The sequence below is a fragment of the Microplitis mediator genome, chromosome 3, assembly GCF_029852145.1.
Source record: "Microplitis mediator isolate UGA2020A chromosome 3, iyMicMedi2.1, whole genome shotgun sequence".
Classification (NCBI taxonomy): Eukaryota; Metazoa; Arthropoda; class Insecta; order Hymenoptera; family Braconidae; genus Microplitis; species Microplitis mediator.
This window is the reverse complement of record NC_079971.1, coordinates 25,825,407-25,846,695: the sequence shown is the minus strand read 5'-3', so window position 1 is coordinate 25,846,695 and position 21,289 is coordinate 25,825,407. Positions and strand designations below refer to the sequence as shown.

At 32.7% G+C, this 21,289-nt stretch overlaps 1 protein-coding gene across 2 annotated transcripts in view; it reads left to right on the top strand.

Annotated features, from left to right (window-relative positions):
* Positions 1 to 2,490: 2,490 nt before the first annotated feature.
* LOC130665026 (carbonic anhydrase-related protein 10) overlaps positions 2,491 to 21,289 on the top strand; it is a 45,103-nt gene continuing 26,304 nt past the window's right edge. For both annotated transcript variants that reach the window (XM_057465266.1, XM_057465265.1), the window contains exon 1: positions 2,491 to 3,446. In XM_057465266.1, coding sequence (XP_057321249.1) covers positions 3,344 to 3,446 — 103 coding nt within the window. In that variant the 5' untranslated portion in view covers positions 2,491 to 3,343. The remainder of the gene's footprint in view (positions 3,447 to 21,289) is intronic.

Below are 21,289 nucleotides of genomic sequence, written 5' to 3'. Positions count from 1 at the left end.
TTTTCGAGCTCCATCTTGAGAGTTTTGTCTTGACGGGCGATCAAGTGAACAGCATACGAGTCTACCCTTTGCTGAGAACTACAAGTGACTAAGTGAAAAGTTTGTTCTACTCGGACAGTATATATGTATACATACCTATCACACTTTAACCTTACCCAATAGTCAAGCCAACATCAACTTTTATACATATATATATAACATTAATACTTGACTAGGAGGATAAATCTCTAGATGTATGTGTGTATTATAGAGAGTATCAGCAGAAATAGAGGACTGGAAACGGTTCAATTGACAAGTTCAATTCAGTGTAGCGAGACTGAGAGAACTCAAAACTTGGAAATCCGTGAATAAACCACAGCATTCACGGTTGAATGGTAATAAAGAGTCGACTTGCCTAATCTCCATGTGCAAGTCAACTCTGCATACCAGCCCATTGGATCCTGCTACTGCTGCTGCTGGACTTTATATGGGCTCTCATATACTCAACTGGTACTTGAGCGATGAATAAATATATAAAATATAACCGTACTATACCACTGCTCGATATCTGTTCATATGCCGACCTAGACCGCAATCTCGTATAACTTTTTTTTAAAAAAACATCCATAAAATTTTATCATTTTTTGTAAATCAAACCAACAATTTTTTTAAATTTATTTTAACCAAGGATTCAAATAAATTGTTTACTTGGTAAAAAAAATAAAAAAAAGTTATTAAATAAAATAGTTGAGGATTTAATTTTTTAAACTAATATTTGTATATTTAAAAGAGGAGGTCGGACATAATTCACTTTAAAACTAATTCGTTTATCGTGGTGTTGGCTCGTGGACATTTGCAATTTCGATTAAAGCAGATGTTTTATACACGAAACATATCCCCGAGCGGGAATCCAATGAGAGCTGGAAAGCCATATATGGAAAGAGGGGAGTAGTCATCGACCAAGTGGGATAATGCGAAATGCAATCGTCACAATAATCGTCCACGGGCGAGTATACACTGTGGCTGGATAAGCCGCTACAAGTACCTACCAGGTCTATTTGTGGGCAATGTTGCTGGTGTGGTCTACACCCAATCCAATACCACTACCAACCACTAGCAATATATATTATATATATATACCAGGAACTCTGGCTAGGCCTCATGTAATTACTTTATCCGTCGATGACCTGCGAGCTTCCTATTTAAATATATTCATATAATTTTCTTTTCTGCTCTCTTCTCTTCTCTTGTCCATATCCATTCTGCTAAAATAGACTGTACCAAAATCTGTAGCAACTACTAGATATTGGATATATAGAGTATCGATATATACAGGTAACTAGTATAAATAATAGGATCTGTAGATATATGTGAATTTATATTATTCCTCTCTCGGTCTCATTCTCGCTGGTGTTCAAAATGCGTTTACCAAAATCTCCATATGTGCAAATAAACAGGCTTGAGTATATGCATACACCCTTTGCACGGGTTGAATCCAGTCAACGACAAATTATCTGTGTTCCCTGTTTGCTTCGAGGATAATCCGCTTTCCCTCAAAATCCCGAGTATTAAAAAAAAAAAAAATATTAAACAAAGACCATCAAGCGTATTTTCATTTTTTTTTTTCTATTAAATAATTATGCGGCTGTTTTTTTATAATTGACATAATAAATTATGTTTGCATGACAGCAATAAATTTTTCATCATCTATGGTATGGAAAAAAATTTTAGCTGAAATTTGATACAGTAGTAATAATAATAATGTATATTGTTGTTATCTTGATAAAATTTTCGTGAAATGGAGGAAATTTTGAATGAAAATTGAAATCTTTAATTTCCACTTGTTTTTTTGTTGTACAAATTGATTCTATTATACTGAAAAGTACTTGTCGTTGTTATGGTTTATTACATTTATAATTAAATTTTGTAATTATGTAATTTAATTAAAGTAAAACAATATTTTGAGGTAAAATAAATCTTAAAGATTGCACAAGAGTTTGTCGTTATTTACCGGGCCCAGCATAAGTTTATTCCAAGAAGTAGACATTTGGTCAGTTAACTGCGCACTCAAGAGCCTTGCTGCCCTTGTTGCTTGTAATATTAGCCTTGAGAATCTTAGTGTTAGTAAGGCGTTATACTAATTTCGCGACCACTCTCTAACGACTCCCCTTTGAGGTCATAACTTTTCCCGCAAGCTCACAGGATCTACACTCTGTTAACTCTCTCTCTTTCTCTCTCTCTCTCTCTCTATCTTTCTCTCGTTCTCCATTTTTCCTTCTCTCACCTTCAACCTCTACTCTCTACTCTCTACCCTACTCTAGACTCCACTCTCCACTCTACTTTACTCCATTCTATTCTATTCTATTCTACTCTACTCTACTCAACTTTATATATATATATGTGCACGCAATTACTCTTGTCCTTTGCGCAGGCTCTCAAACTATTTTCCTTTTGGGGGGAGGAAAAACGTGTTCGCGCGCGATTCTCTGCCCGTTCAGTGCAACCCGCAAGCTCACAGTAGTAAGATATACGTCGGTTACTTCCAAGTGCTGCCAGAGATTAAACTCGCGTTTTTATTAATTATATAATTATTCATATTTATATTTTTTTAATCATGGACAACTATCATGAATTAGGCTAACAAGTGATTTTTTTAGTGTTAGACTAGTGACGAACTTATTTATAAATTTTCGAAATATATTTTTTATACTTAATTTTAATTTTTCATATTTTTTATATTGATCCTGGAACTCTGATCATTTAAAAAAAAAAAAAATAATAATAATTTGTGATGAGTGAATTAAATAGTAAATATACAGCGATTAATATTTTAATTAGAGAATAAAAAAAAATTTAACTTGGATAAATTTTTTTCTTCAAGGAATAGGTACAGTGTAAAGTATAAGAGTCATATGAGTCTGAAAATCACGGATATATAGGTAAAGTCAGGATAGAAAGAGAGAGAGAGAGAGAGAGAGAAAAAAAGGGTATCTCGAACCGAAGGATTGTGGATACTCCCAGGAGTAAAACCGAGGAAAAGAGAAAACGAGTAAAATAAGTGGAAACTTGGATCCCTCGGCTTATCCGAAAAGTGGATAAACGCTCTGGATTTGCTAGTGCCTGGATCTTGAGTTTAATACCATTAACCGATAATTAATTGAGCTTAATTATTAATTGATTTATCCAGTAATCAATTGTGCGAAATTAACAATTCATCGTTGTCAATTAGCTTTGAGCTTAATTTAATCTTCGATAGTAGATAATTATTATTTACTTGTGACGTTCAATTGGTCTATTGATATCAAATCAAGAGCCAACACACGTCATCCATGAAATCCTTTCAAGATCCACCGATCGTCCAAGGATGAGGATGGAAAATATTAAAATTTCTATTTCTCTATTAAGGACGAGGATGCGCTTACAGAGGCTGCTTCTTTGTTTGCTTGGACTTGTTATTCTCCTTAACGGTAAGTTTATATATATATATTGTCTATAAAAAAAGCCCTATCTGCATATATTTTTTATCACAAACAACAAAAAATAATAATAATAAAAAGTTTGGTTTGCAAACCTCGAAATGAAAAATCGTTTGATTAAACAAATAAAGTTGGATCAGGGCATGAGAGTTTATAAGTTCTGGCAAGCATGTGAGTTGAGATTCGTGCAATTCCATTAAACTGACCCCCTCACCGTGAGAATTCACAAAGAATAATCCATTTGTTTGTTTCGTGTATCTAAAATATATAAGTATATTAAGTATAGTGTTGGATAGGGGGAAAGGACAAGGGATGGAGGCACCAGACGGTGTCTTGGCGAGGCTTTGAATTTTTTATCACTAAAACTCTGAGGCATATCCGGCTCTACGGCTCCAGAGTACCGTTGCACTTTTTCTTGTTTTTCTTTCACGACAAAACTACGTCTTGTCTTATTCGCTCTGTCCTCTGTTGTCTCGGACATTCAAATGAATAATAATAAGTTTATTTGTCCTCGACAAAGTATCTCAAACGTTTTGATTTATAAATTTTTTTTTTTTATCTGTGATATCATTGAACTAGAGCTAAATCCTTTGACATTATAAATATCCCATGAGCATTTACAAGGGTGTCAAGCACACTTAAACCTTGTCTTTAATGGCTCGTGTACGTGCGTCGATGAATCGAACTAAAAGGGTGAATCAACACCTTTATATATATATATACACAACATACCCTTTCGAAATGGGGATGAGAGTACGTCAATCAATTTGATTGAGGGCTCCAAATGTGGTGAATAACAATTTACTTCAAATGACAGCCTGCACATTCTCATTTATTATTATTATTATTATTATTATTGTTGTTATTGTTGTCATCATCGTTATCATTTGTACAAATTATATCCATTAAAATGATGGTATTTCTATGGGTGTAATTACACGAAAATGTCTAGTAAAATATTTTATCTAAAATTTAGCTTATATAGAAATACTTATTTTACGAATCATAACCTCAGGCATTGTTTCAACGGGGTAATAATAAAATGGGTTGTACTCTAAAATCTCAGTCAGAATCCAACACAAGCTCGGAAAGTTTTCCGCAGAATTAATCCCTTGTAGCTTACATACCTGGTTGAATTTTATAAGTACTATTACGTGAATTCAACAACGACTGCATCGAAGCACGCACGTGAGTAATTTTCAAAGCTTTCTGCATTTAATACTTTATTTTATTTTTTTTTTAATGTTATATCAACACTTAAAGTAGTTAATGATGTAATTAGAGAAAAGGTTTTTGGAAATGAAAGATTAACGTAACAATGGTTAATGGAATAATTATTATTACCTGAGGGTGTCATTCACTAGATACCTATGTATTAGAAAGCTTGGTCGCTGTTCCTTTGTCCAATTGCTGGAGAATGATCCAGTTGGTCGGCCAGAGGAGCCAGAGGGATCAGAGGAACCAGAGGGAATTGAGACATAGAGGGATAGAGTGAAGGTGTGGTTGGCTGAGACACCAAGGATATGGGATAATAAGGAGTAAGGACAAGAGCGTCGAGAGGACGTGACTAGAATCGAGTGTAATGAAAGCTCGAATTACTTTGACAAACTTACCGGCTTACTCTTACTCTTGAAACTCTTACTTTATAACTAACGCAGTGGGATTGTCGATTGTGCTATATAACAAATACTTGTTTAAATTACTCACGCAGAATTATTCCATACCCCCATTCTCTATAACTCTATTTTTTACTTACTAACTGACATTAAATCTCAGTTTAAACTCGATAAACAACTTAACAACTATGTAAGCATATTCACGATATCTTTCGCAACACCAAATTAATCGACCAGATTTTTTTTCTATTAGCTAAAAATTTAAGTAAAAGAGAATGCTATGTAACATTACAACTCAAATCGTCGGTTTATTATAATCCGAGCCGACAAATTTGTTATTTTTAATTTTTGTGCTTTGGACCGAGTGGTAACACCATCGACGTACCATAAGTATAAAAATGCCGACGTAAGAAAAAAGAGCAGTTGATATTTTAAAATTAAATTTGACATGACAGATGTACAGATATGAATTTAATAATTAAGTTAATCATAATGGAATATATAATTTTATTAAAATTATTAATGTACTTATCTACTTTATAATAAAGCAATATAATTTTATTATATTATCTAACGTCAAACTTTTATTTTAAAAAAACTGAATTTTTGATAACCATCTGAATGATGTGATTTTAATTATATATGGATAATGTATGTTAAAATAAGAAATTAACTGTCTGATAATTTATAAATTTATATAAAATTTAATAGAGTCGAATTTATCATCATATGAATATAAAGTTGATATCGACGTTAACCAGACCGAGTTTCTATCAGCCGAGTTTCTCTGGTTTTATGGTCCTCTTTTGGCAATATAAGAGACGAACAGACAAACTACGGGTATTGTTTAATAAAACTTTTTGGCAAACTTGTGTTACGATGAAAAAGTTTAGGTCAGCTGATGATCAAGTCGAGCAAGCTAGACATCATCAGAAGTAAAAATAAAAAAAAAAAAAAAAGAAAGAAAGTAAAAAACACCAAATAAAGGATACGAGCGAGAGTAAAGCCATGGGAGATGGGAGATGGGAGGAAAGTTAAAGAGCTACGGTGACAATAACAGTCGGACGTCATGACGGTAACGGCGATAAAACTGTTTGTGTGGTAGCACAACGGGAACGGGAACAGGAGCAGGAACGGGAACGGGAACAGGAACGAGAACGAGAACGCAAGACGAAATGAGTTGGCAGTAAAACTCAGCGAACCCTACGATGCATATAAGTTTCCATTTGTTTCAATTTGCGTTGCCTGTACGGTCTGCTGGCTTTTTTCATGGCTTTTGCTTTTTATCAACTTAAACTCGTAAATCTCATGATGATAAAATATAATATATATCAAAAGTCAAATATTAAATTTAACAATCAATAATTTACAGTAAATTCAATTTTATTTACTATTTTTTTTTATATATATATTATTTGAAATAAATTTAGTATTTACTTTTTTAGTCATTTTTTTTTTTTATTCGTAAAAATCAACTGATGCTGACGTTGTCTCCGGTTAAATGTACTTGCACATTTAGCACTTTTTCCTTCAACACAACTATGTCCTCAAACTATGTTCTCTTTAATTTTATCCATTCTATCCATTCTCTTAACACAGAGCTTTGAGTCTGTGTATGTGTCGAGTCAAAAAAAAACTAAAAAAAGAAAGAAAATACTGGTAGATTAAAATTTAAACGAGTGTAAAAAGGTAAACAACATAAATGCCAGAGTAATAATTTATAAAACCGCGAGAAGCTAAACTAAATTTCAATGCTAAATACACAATTGGGTAATAAGTGCACAAATGACCAACTATGTACAAAACTAAGTAAACTGAGTATACTATAGTGTACAGTTATAGTTATAGTTATAGTTTTGGTAACAATAGTTGTAGAGGAGTTAAACATTGTCACACACGTGAAAATGAGTATGCTGGAGTGAAAAGGTACGGAAGTGGGTTCAAACCACATTTATCTGGGCAGTTGGCACTGGCCAATAATACCAAGAGTTACCAACGTTACGTCGCGGCAACTATCCAACCACCAGAGTCACCAACATCCTCTTGCTTTCCCTATACCTATCTCTTATATATACATATATATATATATAGGGTTCCTTATCTTACTCGGCCCCGAGAGCACATTAGATTTGCCCTACGACCCTCCTACTACTACTACCAACTTGTATTTTAGCATATATCTATACCAAGTCCGCGGGGTAAGGGATATTTTACGATGAAAATTCGATATCCGCTTTAAAATGCTATCGCTATAACGATATTCACTTTGGGAATGATTCAATAATATTTTTTTACACATCAACTATTTTTTTTTTTTTTTCGCTACAACAAATGTTTGGAAAATCTAAAAGTGCATACCTCGAACGTACAGTTATAATAAAAAAAAAACACATATAAATTTACATCTATACGTATAAGAGATGTGTATTCTAAAAATATTTCAAATAATCGTTGGTAATTGTATATTATTTAATTTCAATAAAAATTGTTAATCATGAAATAATGTAGGAATTTTTTAGTTAACCGGAAGTTATGTTTAATACCTCGTAGTTGATAAAAAGAATTCAAAAATTGTGTATAATATTGGGGTCTATATTTTTATCGGATAAATTTCCTGAAACTCATGTGTTATGTTGAAAGAATGTGAGATAAAGTGGATGTCTGATATTTTCACATGTGCCGGAGAGTTTTGTAGCTTCATTCTGATACAGCAGATAGTGACGTCGGTACTGACGGGTTTGGATACCAATGGAAAAAAGAAGATTCGTTGAAATGGTGACTACTCCCGTGAAAAAGTCTGCAGTGTCCGAGTTCCGGGATTCGAGGGATTCGAGGGATTCGAGGGATCGTTCCCTAGCTGCTGTACCGTCCTGTATTCCACTTGGTATCCCGTTCATTCGAGTAGAGACCAGAAGAGGAGTCGGAGGAAAACAAATAGACAGAGATGGAAAAACGTTAGCCCCGAGAGTAGATAACACCGGATGAAATGTGCATGGGCATTATTTTTCCGAGTAAATGTGCCGTAATAGAAAAAATTGTGCAACTTCCAGTTATCCTGGTACTAGTTATCCCGCTATAGATATCCCGTGTGGCTTATTCACTTGACTGCATTTTACACCTTAATAGACAATGCTGATATTGTTATTATTTCTTTTAATTAATTTAAATATTTGATTATTTCATAATCAACTGCTTTATAAAAGCTGATAAGCCTCTGAGCTTGTATCCGCGTTGGAGTAACACTTTGTGTTAATAATAAATAATAACTAATGTAAAAATGTAAAAAACAATGTAAATTTTTGTTTGTTAATGGATATAATTAACAAGATTGTTGAGTAAATTATAAATTTAAAATCCGAGTATAAAAAAAGATTTATATTGAACCGTAGATATAATGCACGAATGCGCTCCCTCATTAGGTTTTTTTGCTTTTAAGCTTAGCGAATTGAAAGACTATGGTTGCGTTTTGTGTAAACTCAACGAGATGGAATCAAGTGTACGAAGGGTGAAATTAAAAAAAAAAATTACCGCGTCTCTTAAAGCCTTTTCAGATCAGGATAAAAAATTTGTTAAAAAAAGTAAATGTATACATGTGAATAAAAGAGACACGTGATATTTATATTTTATCAATTTTATATATTGCGATAAAAAAATAATTCAAGATGAGAATGTTTGATTCTCAACTCGGGTACGTGGCGGAAAAATATGAAAAAATTCCAGGCAACGTTTTTGAATGCGGTCTGATTCACTGTTGCATTGCAAAGGACTGCGGTTTAACGGGGTAAAATGGGTGTGGGAGGTTACAGTGCTGGTGCGCGATACGTGAAAGAAAAAATAATAAAAAAAATTTTTTTTTATATCAAGTAAAAGAGGTTGAGACCGCTTCGGTCGGAAAATTTTTACTATATTACTGTATATAGTGTCTGAAAAAGTAGTGTAAGGAAAAAAATGAAAAAAATATAAATAAAAATTTACTCATAGAAGAATTTCCGGGTAAAAAAATAATAAAAATAGACTGAGCGTATAAAAAAATTTGTGGAGGATAGAAGAGGATCGAATGAACGTGGCATGCCGGTTTGCCGAGTGGTTGTGGCCGTCGACGACCAGGCGCCAGTCCACGTTTGAATTTAAGTGAGGATGGGTGGTTTAGTTTAGTTGGTATATTCGGTATATTCAGTATATTCAAAAGAGGGAGAGGAACACAGTGTACAGTCAGAGACTTTTAAAATGTATCGCTGGCAATATACGCCGGCCACGCGGGAAAACCAACCGCCATTGCCAGTCGAGCGGGAACCGTTAAAAACTGTTGGTTCGACCGGAAATGCGAAAATTAAAATAAACGAATGGCTGAGGGATGGAATAAAGTTTCAATAAAAAAATTGTCAACAAAAAAAGATAAATTCATAGGATGAGAAAAAAGAAAAAAAGAAAAAATTGAATAACTAAAAATGATAAAAATGAGAGCGGAATTTGGGTAAAAATATTATAGAGTCTAAAGTGGTTGTAGTGAGCTCGAGTACGGGCAAATTGAAACGAACGACATTAATTTCTATGAAACACGCAAGGGGACTCTCGAGCATGACATACAACATGGCGGCATAAAATTATGTACCGGTCGTACCGGTCATCACTCGCCAAGAAATTCTTTGAATAATTCTCTGTGGTCGTCTACTCCATGGCCATATACCACAAAGAGGACTAAAATGATAACTGATAAGCTGCATTATTCAGAAAAATTCATCTTTTAAATATTTTTAGTAAAAGATAAAAATGTCTGAGTTTTGGTTTTAAATAAAAGACCTAGACCGTTCATCAGCTTCGGTACCGGATGTCTATACATTGCGTATCGAACTATCGCGACTCGTATCTCACAGCAAATGGCGCCAACATCCGTAAACTCAAAACTTATCACTTTTCTCCGGCGTTATGGTATATTTATAAAATAAATTTTCTTTACACACTCACATACTCAGCTCATCTCAGCTCAGTTCATCTCAACTCAACTCAGATATTTTTTATCCATTAATCTTTTTTTTTTTTTTTTATGTCTCTCAATTCAATGGGTTCAATTACTGTATTTGTAATTTTTCAACGAGCTAAATAATAGAGATAGAAAAGCCTCTAGGTATTACTTTGATCCAGCAAATGAGACAAAAAAATAAAAAAGAAAAAATAATAAAAAAGAGGCAATAATAAAGAGTATAAGTGTGATCAAAGGGTGAGCTTTATTGAGTATCCGATGTCGTGGAAATCCGTATCTGATTGGAATCCGATCTTTACGGGACGTAAGAGATAGTCCACTGTTGGATGATTCGTACACAATAAAAAAGTATAAAATACTATCAAAGTATTATGTGTATATATACTATATATGTGATGAGAGTGTGAATTTCCTTTTAAACTGTCGGATAATCCGTCTGCGGTGTTTCCTGTATGCATGCATGCATGCAGCCGGTACTTGGAACCGGATTCACCAGATTCTCATTCTCTTTCTATTATTGCATTGTCCTCACTCTCTTTTCTCCCTTTTCTCCCTTTTAACATTTATTCAGGTGGTAAGATTATTCTACAAATAGGTGAACGAGACTGAGGGCTTAGCATCCAAATGGTTGCAATTTCGAGCAGGTGATAAAGGTGATAGAGGTGATAAAGGTGACACAGTGGTTACAGCCAGTTACGGACATGCGGACTGAGTGAGTCTGAGAAAGAGGACTGAGGGCTGAGGCCTGAGGGTTCAACTAAACTATACTCACCTACTCTACGACCCTCTACCACTCGTAAACCCCTAAATAGTAACCCTCTATCCCTTTTGGTTGTCGGCATTGTCGGTTAGTTGCACACCCTCGAGTGCCAGATTTAAACTCACTTTTATAAATAAAAAAAAAAAAAAAAAAAAAAAAGTTTTATTTTATTAATATAATTGAGTGATAAGTGATAATATTTTTATTATAAATTGTTGAAATAGATAGTGGCAATAAAACTATTTATAAGATCAATACGTGGATTGTTTAAATTTATCTTGAATCTTGATCGTGCAATTGTAGCCATTGTAGCCATTGGTATTGAGTGTAGAGTAAGCCAGGAAAGCTCGGTGGAGATAGAGAATGAGAAGGAGGAGAAGAAGAAGCAGAAGGAGGACAAAGTCTCTGTATCGGAAAACAATTGGAAACGTTCGCACCTGTAGTTGGGTGTGAGGATCTCCCCGAGGCAGTAGAGTATACAGAGTATACAGAGCGACAAAGTGCGAAGATAATTTCCGTGGGATGGTTTGCTCGGTAATTAGGGACCAGCCTAATGACCTTTAGCAACTACTGAAATCGATTAATCTATACTGGTTAATTATTTTACACCGCGAGTGGAATTAAATTTTACTCTTGTCTCTTTTATTATTATTTTTATTTTTTTTGTAAACACGAAAATTGTTTAAGAATAAAATAGAATATGGAATGGATGAGAGTAAAAAAATAAAAAAGTAAAATTGATTGAAAACGTCAGGATGCAGGGTCCGTCACGTTACTTCCGGATCCTGCAGGCAAAGAGCTAGAAGCTTGGGTTCCACGACTTGCACGATAGGAGTTGAATACGAAAAAGCGTGTAGGGAATCCGAGTAGTCGATACGTGCACATCGAGTAGCGAGAAGTCAATGCTCCAATGAGACGTTTTCGTATATGTCGAGAAAACTACCAGAGACACGTCGATTCCAAAGGGAAAACGGAAACTTGCTCTCGCTATTCCGGTATGGGTGAACTGAGAAACAGCCAATGCAAAATATATATATACATATTGAAAATTTGTTTTTTATTTAGAACTACCTCCGTTACATTTTCTTTCTCTCAAAACGTCCCATGAGTCATATATATTTCTTACCACAGTTGCTATGATATTTTTTCATATAAAAATTTGGATACGCCAACAAGTAAAGCTATACAAATGTCGATTTGAATTTAAATTAAATTTCTTTGATGTTATAATAAAAATCCGCTCGTATCATCTTTAATAGATATATACATCTTATAAAATTATATTTTTTACTACAGTTTACACATAAATCCTCATATTTGTTGAAAAATTTATGAAAATCATTTTTTCAAGGATAACCCATTTTCGGTAAATGAAAAAAATCATTTTTGGCAAATCGCCCAACCCGAGATATTAATTTTTTCAAACTGATATATATTTTAAAAGTTAAATAATTTAAGTAGAACGATAACTGTTTGTTTTATCATGAGTTTTTTTTAAACAGGAATAAAACAAGTGGAAATGAGAAGAATATTTTTGAGAGTAGTAGGTCTCAGAGACTAGTTAATTTAGTCACCTATTTGAATATAAATTTGGCCGTCCCCGTGAAATTCTCGTCGTCGGGTAAACGCACTGGCAAAGAGAACGGAATGGCTTTGGCCCTTGAATAATCAAGAGTCAACTGAATTTGTAAATTCTCGAGATGCCGAACGTCCGTAACGTTAAAGTATGCATCTTCAAAATATTTGAATATATAACACATAAATTTTGTTATTTTGTTTACATGATAAATATTTAACTAAAATAAATTTGTTACCTCATTTTATAACACATCTAATGACATTTTAAAACTTTATATATTTATTTTAATTTCATGTTAATTATCTATTAGTTGTTGAAAATTTATCCCACTAGCTTTGTAATAAAACTTTTTCGAAACATATATATGTTTATCGTATAAATAAAAACATGTTTTTATCAATAAATCACAGGGGCAAACTTTAAAACAGCTGGAATCGATTTATTTCGAGTGTTTTTCTCATAGACGATTTTATGTTGCCTGCTCAAGAATCACCAGTTTAAATTTATTTTTCTTTGCTTCACACGATAAAATTCAACACACATATTATAAACACAAAAAATTTAATACATCAAATATAGATTATTAAATATTAATAAATATATAAAGCATTTTTATATTTTTAAACATCAATCCATAATTTATCAAAACTTTTTTATTACGTTTTAATTTGTCAGTTTGTTAAATTAGATCACCCTACAAATTAATTCGATCTAATAAAAAATTTAAATGCTAATTAAATATTTGGGTCAGGTAAAAGAGTTAATTTCTCGCCACTGAATATTTCAATCGATAATTACCATTTTAAATAAATTTTTTATGATTTCACATTTAAATTGACATTATCAAGATTTATCTATAAATATTTCAATACACGATATATATATTTTTCATCGTTTACCAATGACTAATAATATGTTATATCACATTTATATATAATAAATAATATATCAGATTGGGAAATGTTGAAAAAAAAAAAATTGTCGAGCGGTGGTTAACGTTGACACGTTTATCGGTATAAAATCGTGCCGTTCAATTTCACGGGTCGAAGAGTCCAGCCCAGAGTCGTGAACTCTCGGAAACGAGATCTCGCGTTTGAAAAAATCCGCTTGTGAGAATATTTAAGAAAGATGCTACGTTGCAACATTTTTATCACTTTTCCTATAATAATTAATAATTAATAATTAATTTATAAATTACAGTAATGTTACGAAAAAAAAAAAAAAAAAAAAATTGTTAAGAATTTTTCATCAATTCCTTGGTTTTAAATTTTTATTTTATTTTCTTTGCTCTCACGGTCAAATGAGAAGAGTGTGAAAGTTTTATTCCTCCATTGGGCAAATACCCTTTGGGATAAAAGTAGCCCAGAGCGAAAAATACTCTCTATATTCGTATATACGTAACCTTAGAGCACCAACTCCAAGCTCTTGTACAAACAACCAGAAGAATTTATACTGATGATGACTTTTCTTCTGTTTAATTTAGATTTTCATTTTGTCATTTTTAATTCATTATATAAATTTAAAATATTTAAAACTCTTATTTTATATTTTTATTATTATTAATAATTAACTATTAATTTACTTAGTAAATGAAAAAAACTTATTTCGTTTTTTTTAAATTATCAAATTTATTATTCAAATAATTAACTATGATATTTTTTACCATTTAAACTTCTAGACAGTTACTGCCAATTTAATTGAATTAGTATTTTTTGTTTCCAACATGAGCTTTCAACTGAATCCTTTGAACTTAAAACCTCAAAGGCTCATTAATTATTTTATAGAACAATGCCGTTAACTATTATAGACTTTGTAATTTTTTTATTCATTTTTATTCACTAAATCCAATTACAATTTTAATAAAAATTATTATTATTCATATCGAAACATTCCATACTCTAATAATCGATAAAAATTTATAAATAATATTTCATTTAAAATACAAATACACGTTATCAATGAAAGGTTTCAATAAATTTAATAAAATTTACACCAACATTTAGCTTCACTTTTTTTCCTATTAAATTTTATTATGGAATCATTATTTGATAATAAATTCCATTATACCTTGACATTATATTGACCAAAACAAAATAATCCTTCAATTACATTCCCCAAAATTAATATATTTTATTAAATATTATATTAAATCAATGCCATGTTCATTTTAAATACAACACATATATGTATATATATTTATATTCATGTCAATTTCAATGTTGTGTAATTGTAAATAAATAAACTCGAGCCGTAGTTATTTATATTAAATTGTAAATTATTATTACAGCTCATTATTTATTTAAAAAAAAAAAAAATCCGGTCAGAGCTTTTAGTCTTCAAAAAATAAAAAAATATTTTAAAATAATCAGTAAATAAAAAAAAAAAAACTAGCCGAGTTTTATATTAAAATAGAATACCAATTCAAATACGTCTATATTCACAAGTCATATTTTATTTTAAATTAAATATTTGCCTGACTATAATTTTTCGTTTAATATTTAATGTTCTTTGATCTGAATTTTTATTTTTAAAAACTTAAAAATTTAAAGAGCCCATAACTCAGACCCACGGTTATAATTAGAATAATAAATTTAAATTTATAAAATTATCAGACAATGAATATTAAATTTTAACATTTCTTTCATTCAATCAAAGTGACATCTCCGAGCCAGTTTTAGAAAATTTTAATTTCATTAAAGGGATAAATTTAATTAACATAAATATTATAAAGGTTTGGCGGTTAACAATAACATTTATATAAAATTATTATAAACTCAAGTACGATTTATTTGAGTATCAAACTCTTGTCGTCTTATGTCGTTAATATACCATTCCCCCGAATGGGCGCCATCTTTGTTTTAGACCAAAAAATCAAAGTAGTGTATCACTTAGGGACTAGTGGATAGTAGCTAGTAGCTACAGCCACAATTTAAAAACGATAAATCGAGAGGGCCCTTTTTGAGTTAATATGAGGTGAGGCCTGTTGACCAGTACAGGAAACTGCTGCCATGAACGAGCCTCTGTCCAAAGTCTCTTTATTTCCTGAGATGACACAGATGACAGAAGTGTTAGGTCCAGTTAGGCCCAAAAGTTAACGTCTACTTTTTGTATTAGCCCATAATTAAAATTATCAACTGATACAAAAAAAAAAAAAAATAATCAGATAAATCAATTTTGAATTTGTTACGTTATATTCAATAGCCACAAACAATATATTCAAAATACCACGTGGACGCTTGATATTGATCAGTTTCACTTGTAAATAATAAATATCAAAAATATGTTTATTATTATGTAGTTTATAAATTACTTAAGTAAAATTATATTAAATAAATATTTAGAATTGTATTTAATAATATCCCAATTACAAAATGAATATTTTAATGAATCTTTAATATAATTTGTGAGTTGGTGAGTGCTTTAAACATTCCATGAGTTCCTTTACCGTTTTCTCGATCCGTCTACGGCATTATTCAAGAATTTCCTTGATAACTTGACTTTGTTAAACTATTTGAAATTTTCTCATGCAGTGCTTTCGTTAAATCCTTCTAAAATATTATTATTTTATCAACAATCCTTCCGAAGAAAATCATTGATAACCAGGCTAAATATTACATTAATTAATTTAAATAGAAATTTTTAATATTCTAGAAATTTCTTTAGGTTTGATTAAAAATAATAAAAAAAATATCCTATTGTAGTAATGCAGAAACCAACAAACGTGACTCTGAACAAACTTTCAATCACATTTTTCTATATATTCAAGTAAATCAATTTAAAAATACATTTTTAACATATTTATCAGAATTTAAAGTTTTGATAAATGTCCAAATTAAATGAATTCATTACGTAATATAAATAAGAAAATCAATTTAACGTGAGTGCATCAGGCTGAGTCAGTTTTTCGACACTCGATGCTTTAGCCCTTCAAATCTGCAAAAATAATAATTTACGATATAAATTTGTATTGTTATTATTATTTTCTGTTAGTTATTTAATATATATGAATGCTAATGCATTCATATATTCTTTGATTGGTGTTTTAATATTTTTTTAAATCTTCAATGGCATACCAATCCCAGCAAGTATATTCGGGGCGAAACCGTTTTTGAAATAAAAAGTAATTGTCGTGCTAGCACAGAGAGGCTAGCCAAATATTACAATAATTAGGATTGGTATGCCATTGAAGATTTAAAAAAGTTATTATTATTATTATTTCTATCAATAATAGGCTCTGATAGTTTAATTTAAGTTGGATAAAATAAGTCAGCACTTGGTTTTTTCTCAGCATCTTCTTGACGTTACCTCACCTTAAATCGAAACCTTTTTCTTTCTTTCTTCTTTATTTTATTATTTTTTTTTTTTCTAGTTCTTTCTCTTACGACTTAAATATTTTTATTTTTAGCTTTTCTTATTCTGAACTTTCATCACGAGCGTCTCTTTTCATTTTGTACGACGACAAAAGACCGCGGGCCAGGCGTAATCTAAAGTTCGAACACCCGATCAAGTATGGAACTTGCAAAGAAGGACAGAGATGAAGAAAACGAATGAAGGAACCAACCAACCAACCAACCAACCCAGAAGTGGACGACAAGAACGACGGGAGTTGAAATAATATTTCTACCGACGTCGAACTAGAAGAAATTCTATAAGAAGCCAGTAAAAACTCACTCACTCACTCTCTCTCTCTCTCTTTCTCACTTTATGCTATTTGTGAATCGACTTTTTCATTTATACTTTTTCACATTTGCATTATTATTATTATTATTATTATAAAAATTAAATTTAACTTGAAAATTTATATTAAATAAATAAAAAAAAAAACAGAACATATGTCTTGTTGTGTACAATAATGATTCTCATGTTAACGATGAGACTTGAAGCAGTGGGAGAAATTAACTGTTATGTTTCGCCAACCCTTAGATTAACCCTTATCGCTCGACCCAGTTGCCCGTTGGATTACCTGTCGCTCTGTAACATCCCGTAGAAATCCCGTGGCTCACGTATATATCCGCAGAAGATATCCGCGTAGTTAAAACGACAGGATCTACTGTAGAGCTAACGACAACAACAACAGCAACAACAACAACAACAACAACAGCAAAAACAACAAATAGCTCTCGAACTTTTATTGCCAACAGGCAAAAGGAAAAAAATATTGAAATAAATAATAAAAAAAAAGAAGAAAAGTTTAAGTACAATAAAATAAGATTTAGTTAACGTACACAAAGGAAGGACAATACAAGAGCTGAGTTGATAAATTAAATAAACTATACGACTGTTGAATAAGTAATTTGAATTAAAATTTTTTTTGGAAAACCTTAGCTGGGACCTGGTCCATGGAATAGAGAGTAGAGAGAGAGTAAAATATATATATATATAAAAGATAAAAGGAGTGAAACTAATTAGGACGTTAGCCTTGTAGTGGAATCGAATTTGGCCAGGTGGCTGGTCACGCGGGCGTGTAATAAGCCACGGGCTGGTCCATTCCAGAGACAAGAGGACGCAAACCGAGATGCAATAGTAGAAACGGATTACTCAACCGTGTTACCACGTTGTTAGTCAGTTACGTCACGCCCCAGAAATGTACGTGCTCTGAGATACCAAGAACTCTGGGTTTCCGGGTTTCCTCAATCGTAAGCTTTCTCTTCTTAGTCGAAAGTCGTCAAATGATCGGTATGGTACCAACTCGAGTTATTGCTCAATTCTCCATCTGTATCCTCATCCTCTGGTATACATCAGCTTTTGGGTTAGACAATTTTCAGTCATGATAAACAGTGGTCTTTTGATTAGCCAATGTGTCTGACTAGTTGACTGGTATGCTAGTCTACTATTGATAAACGGATCAAGGATAAAGCCAACTCGTTACTCGTTACTCATTACTTGTTACTCGTAACTCGTTACTGGATCATTGTGCTGTTCAACATGAGGTACTATCATCAACGGTCCTTATTGCCGTGACGATCGAATTGCGGTTATACGTATTTCTGGTATGGGTATGGGTATGGGTTTGAGGTAGTAAGAGCCCTAGGTAGTGACAAATCCAGCAGATAGGTCAGCCTCGATCACCAACCTGGTGACCGAGCTATTACTGGACATCAATTGAGCTTCGACCACGCGTCCGTACCCTCGATGATTCTAATTGCCACATAGTACCTAGTACCCAGTACCTAGTAGCTGTTGGCTGTTGGCTGTTGGCTGTCTGGTTTCGCGTGCGCACCATCGCCGCAGAGTGCCAGCCAAAGTGGATTACATATTCGTATCCCAGAGCATGGTCGCTCTATTCCTGGTTAGCTTCGGGCAGTCACTGCTCGTACACTTACTCTAAGTTGTATGTTCTGCAGAGAACGGGACTAACCCTATGAGTTAATTTAATTATCCAGCTAACCCTATAACTCTCCTACCATTCGCTATAATCAATCTTGTTTACAGTATGCTCACGTATTTTGGTTATCTACCAATTACTTCATTTATTATTATTATTTTTTTAAATTATCATTCATATCACTTTACTTGCTTTTACTAATGTCAAGATTTAATGCGTACATAATAATAATAATGATAATAAATAATCATGTTACGATTGACCTTGAAAAAATTTAATAATGCGTAAAAGCTTTTTAGCATTTCATGCCGAGATATAAAGCAGAGAGAAAAGTTTAAGTGGTGCATTAACAAAGACGTGAAAGAGATATGCATACCTAAAAAAATAAAAAAAATAAAAAAATAATACAAAGAGCTCGAGGATTGACTTTGTGACGCAAAAGTGGTACACGAGGGTATTTTTTTGACCCGGGAGTATATATCAGTTAAAGCTATTTATAATACTTGTAAAAATAAATAACCGCTTATTCATAAAAAAACAACAGTATGACAAATTAATTTTACAAATGGAGTTCTCCCTTTCGGAAGACGTTAAAAAATGTTGGCTGTGCGTGCAAGTGTCGTTTGCGTGACGGTGACACTTTTTTCGCTAAATTAAATCTTAATTAAAGTATATATTTATTTATTTATAACAGAGATATATTATTGATGAGATTATAATGGATAAATAATTAAAAGGTGACAGAGTAAAGAGTAATTTTATGGTGGCAACAAGTTTGTTCTCTGGCGTGCTCTTGGTTGCTCTGGGTTACTCTAGCTGTCCCTGGTGACACATGACATCTATCGTAGATATTATACGAATTTCATTGGGTGTCATGGTCCAACTTTAATAACTATGTGACATCTAGTCTAAAAGTTTCACCGACTTTTCATGTATCTGTGTACAAGCGAATAGACTCTATTTGGTAGTCAGTACGACACTCGACAATAACACGTATGCTTACGCTCTGATATGATAGTTACACATACGATATACGATACCTTAGCTTATAACTTGTTGTGCCAGTTTTGTCAGACACGTCAACTCAAACTTAAATTCAACAATAAACATAATATCATATCATTGTTTAGTTGATAAACTTATTATAATAATTTAATAAAATGAATTTTAAATTTAATATTAAAACAACCAGTTTACCAAAAATATATAGACTTAGTAATATATGTGGACTTGGAGTTAAATTAGTTGGTTCTACGTGTCTGAGCGTATTTTGTAAGCTTTCGAGCTACCATCGCTTGCATCTCCACTTGTCCAGTTCATGTAGTATCCCCTAGTTCATATACCACCACCCAACTCTCGTCTCATTCCTAACTCTGACCCCATCCTCAACCCAACTCGACTCGACTCGAGCTAGCCTTTCCAAGCCAGCCTTCATTGAGGTACTCTCGTCCAGCACATACCACTTGCTGCTGCTGATTCTGATTCTGATGCTGATTCTGATGCTGGCTTGCTGCTGGGATCTCGAGCGCAGATCCCGGAAAACCCGCAACCAGTTCACAGAGAGAACATTATAAAATTATCGTGCTTTTACATTGATCTTGTGAACTCATTACCAGTCTACGTAATTTGAGAAAGACATCAACATCAACACACGTGATATAAAATAAAGATTTTATTAACGTAATTATATAAAAGTATTTTTATGATTTTTACGTCTTACTAACTTGATAAATCAATTAAGACTACCCTATAAACTATACAATATATATATATAGAGTGTGTGTATAAAAAGGGTGACGTTAATCGAATTTCTTAATCGTTTCTTGTTTTTCGTTCCTCACTCTTGTGTTCTCACAACGGGTTTTCTATTCGAGTACTCAATCATCCCCTAATTCCTTTCGCCTTTCGCCTTTCGGCTTGTTCTCTCTCAGGCATTGGGACTTTGGTTCACGTCGACAAGGGATCCAAACGGCTTCAAGAGCCCTTGAAGTAAACAAAAGTGGAAATGGGGTAAATAAAAAGCAACTGCTCTCTCTCTCTCTCTCTCTATTTCTTTACAGTCACTCGCAAACTCACACTTACACTACTACAACTTCTACTGACTTCTTACCCCTCGTTTGCTATTCTTCGTATATACTTTGTATTCTTTAGTCTTCATGCGCATGCACATCATCCCCTTCAGTGTACACAAGGCGTTAGTTTTTTTCTACCATAAGGGCACGATCAACAAAAGACCGTGTGCCAACAAAAACTTTATTAAAAATATTTTCTACTTTTCCTAAATAAAATAACTTTTTTTTCTATATATATATATATTGCTCGTAACAAAAATGTCAAGACAATCGGATGATAAGTATATTGAAAGTAAGTCTTGATCGGGTGATTGTTGAAGCGAAATAGGTACTTTGTTCTCTAAAGAATATTAGACAGCAGACTGGTTGTGGGTGGTAAAATAAACCAAAGTAAAAAAGTATAGATCGTTGGAGATGGTGGACACTTGAGTAGAATAGACGCGTAGTGTAGCCTCTGTTGCAACAAGAAAGTCAAATAAGAGCAAGTAGTCCCAGTTGAGT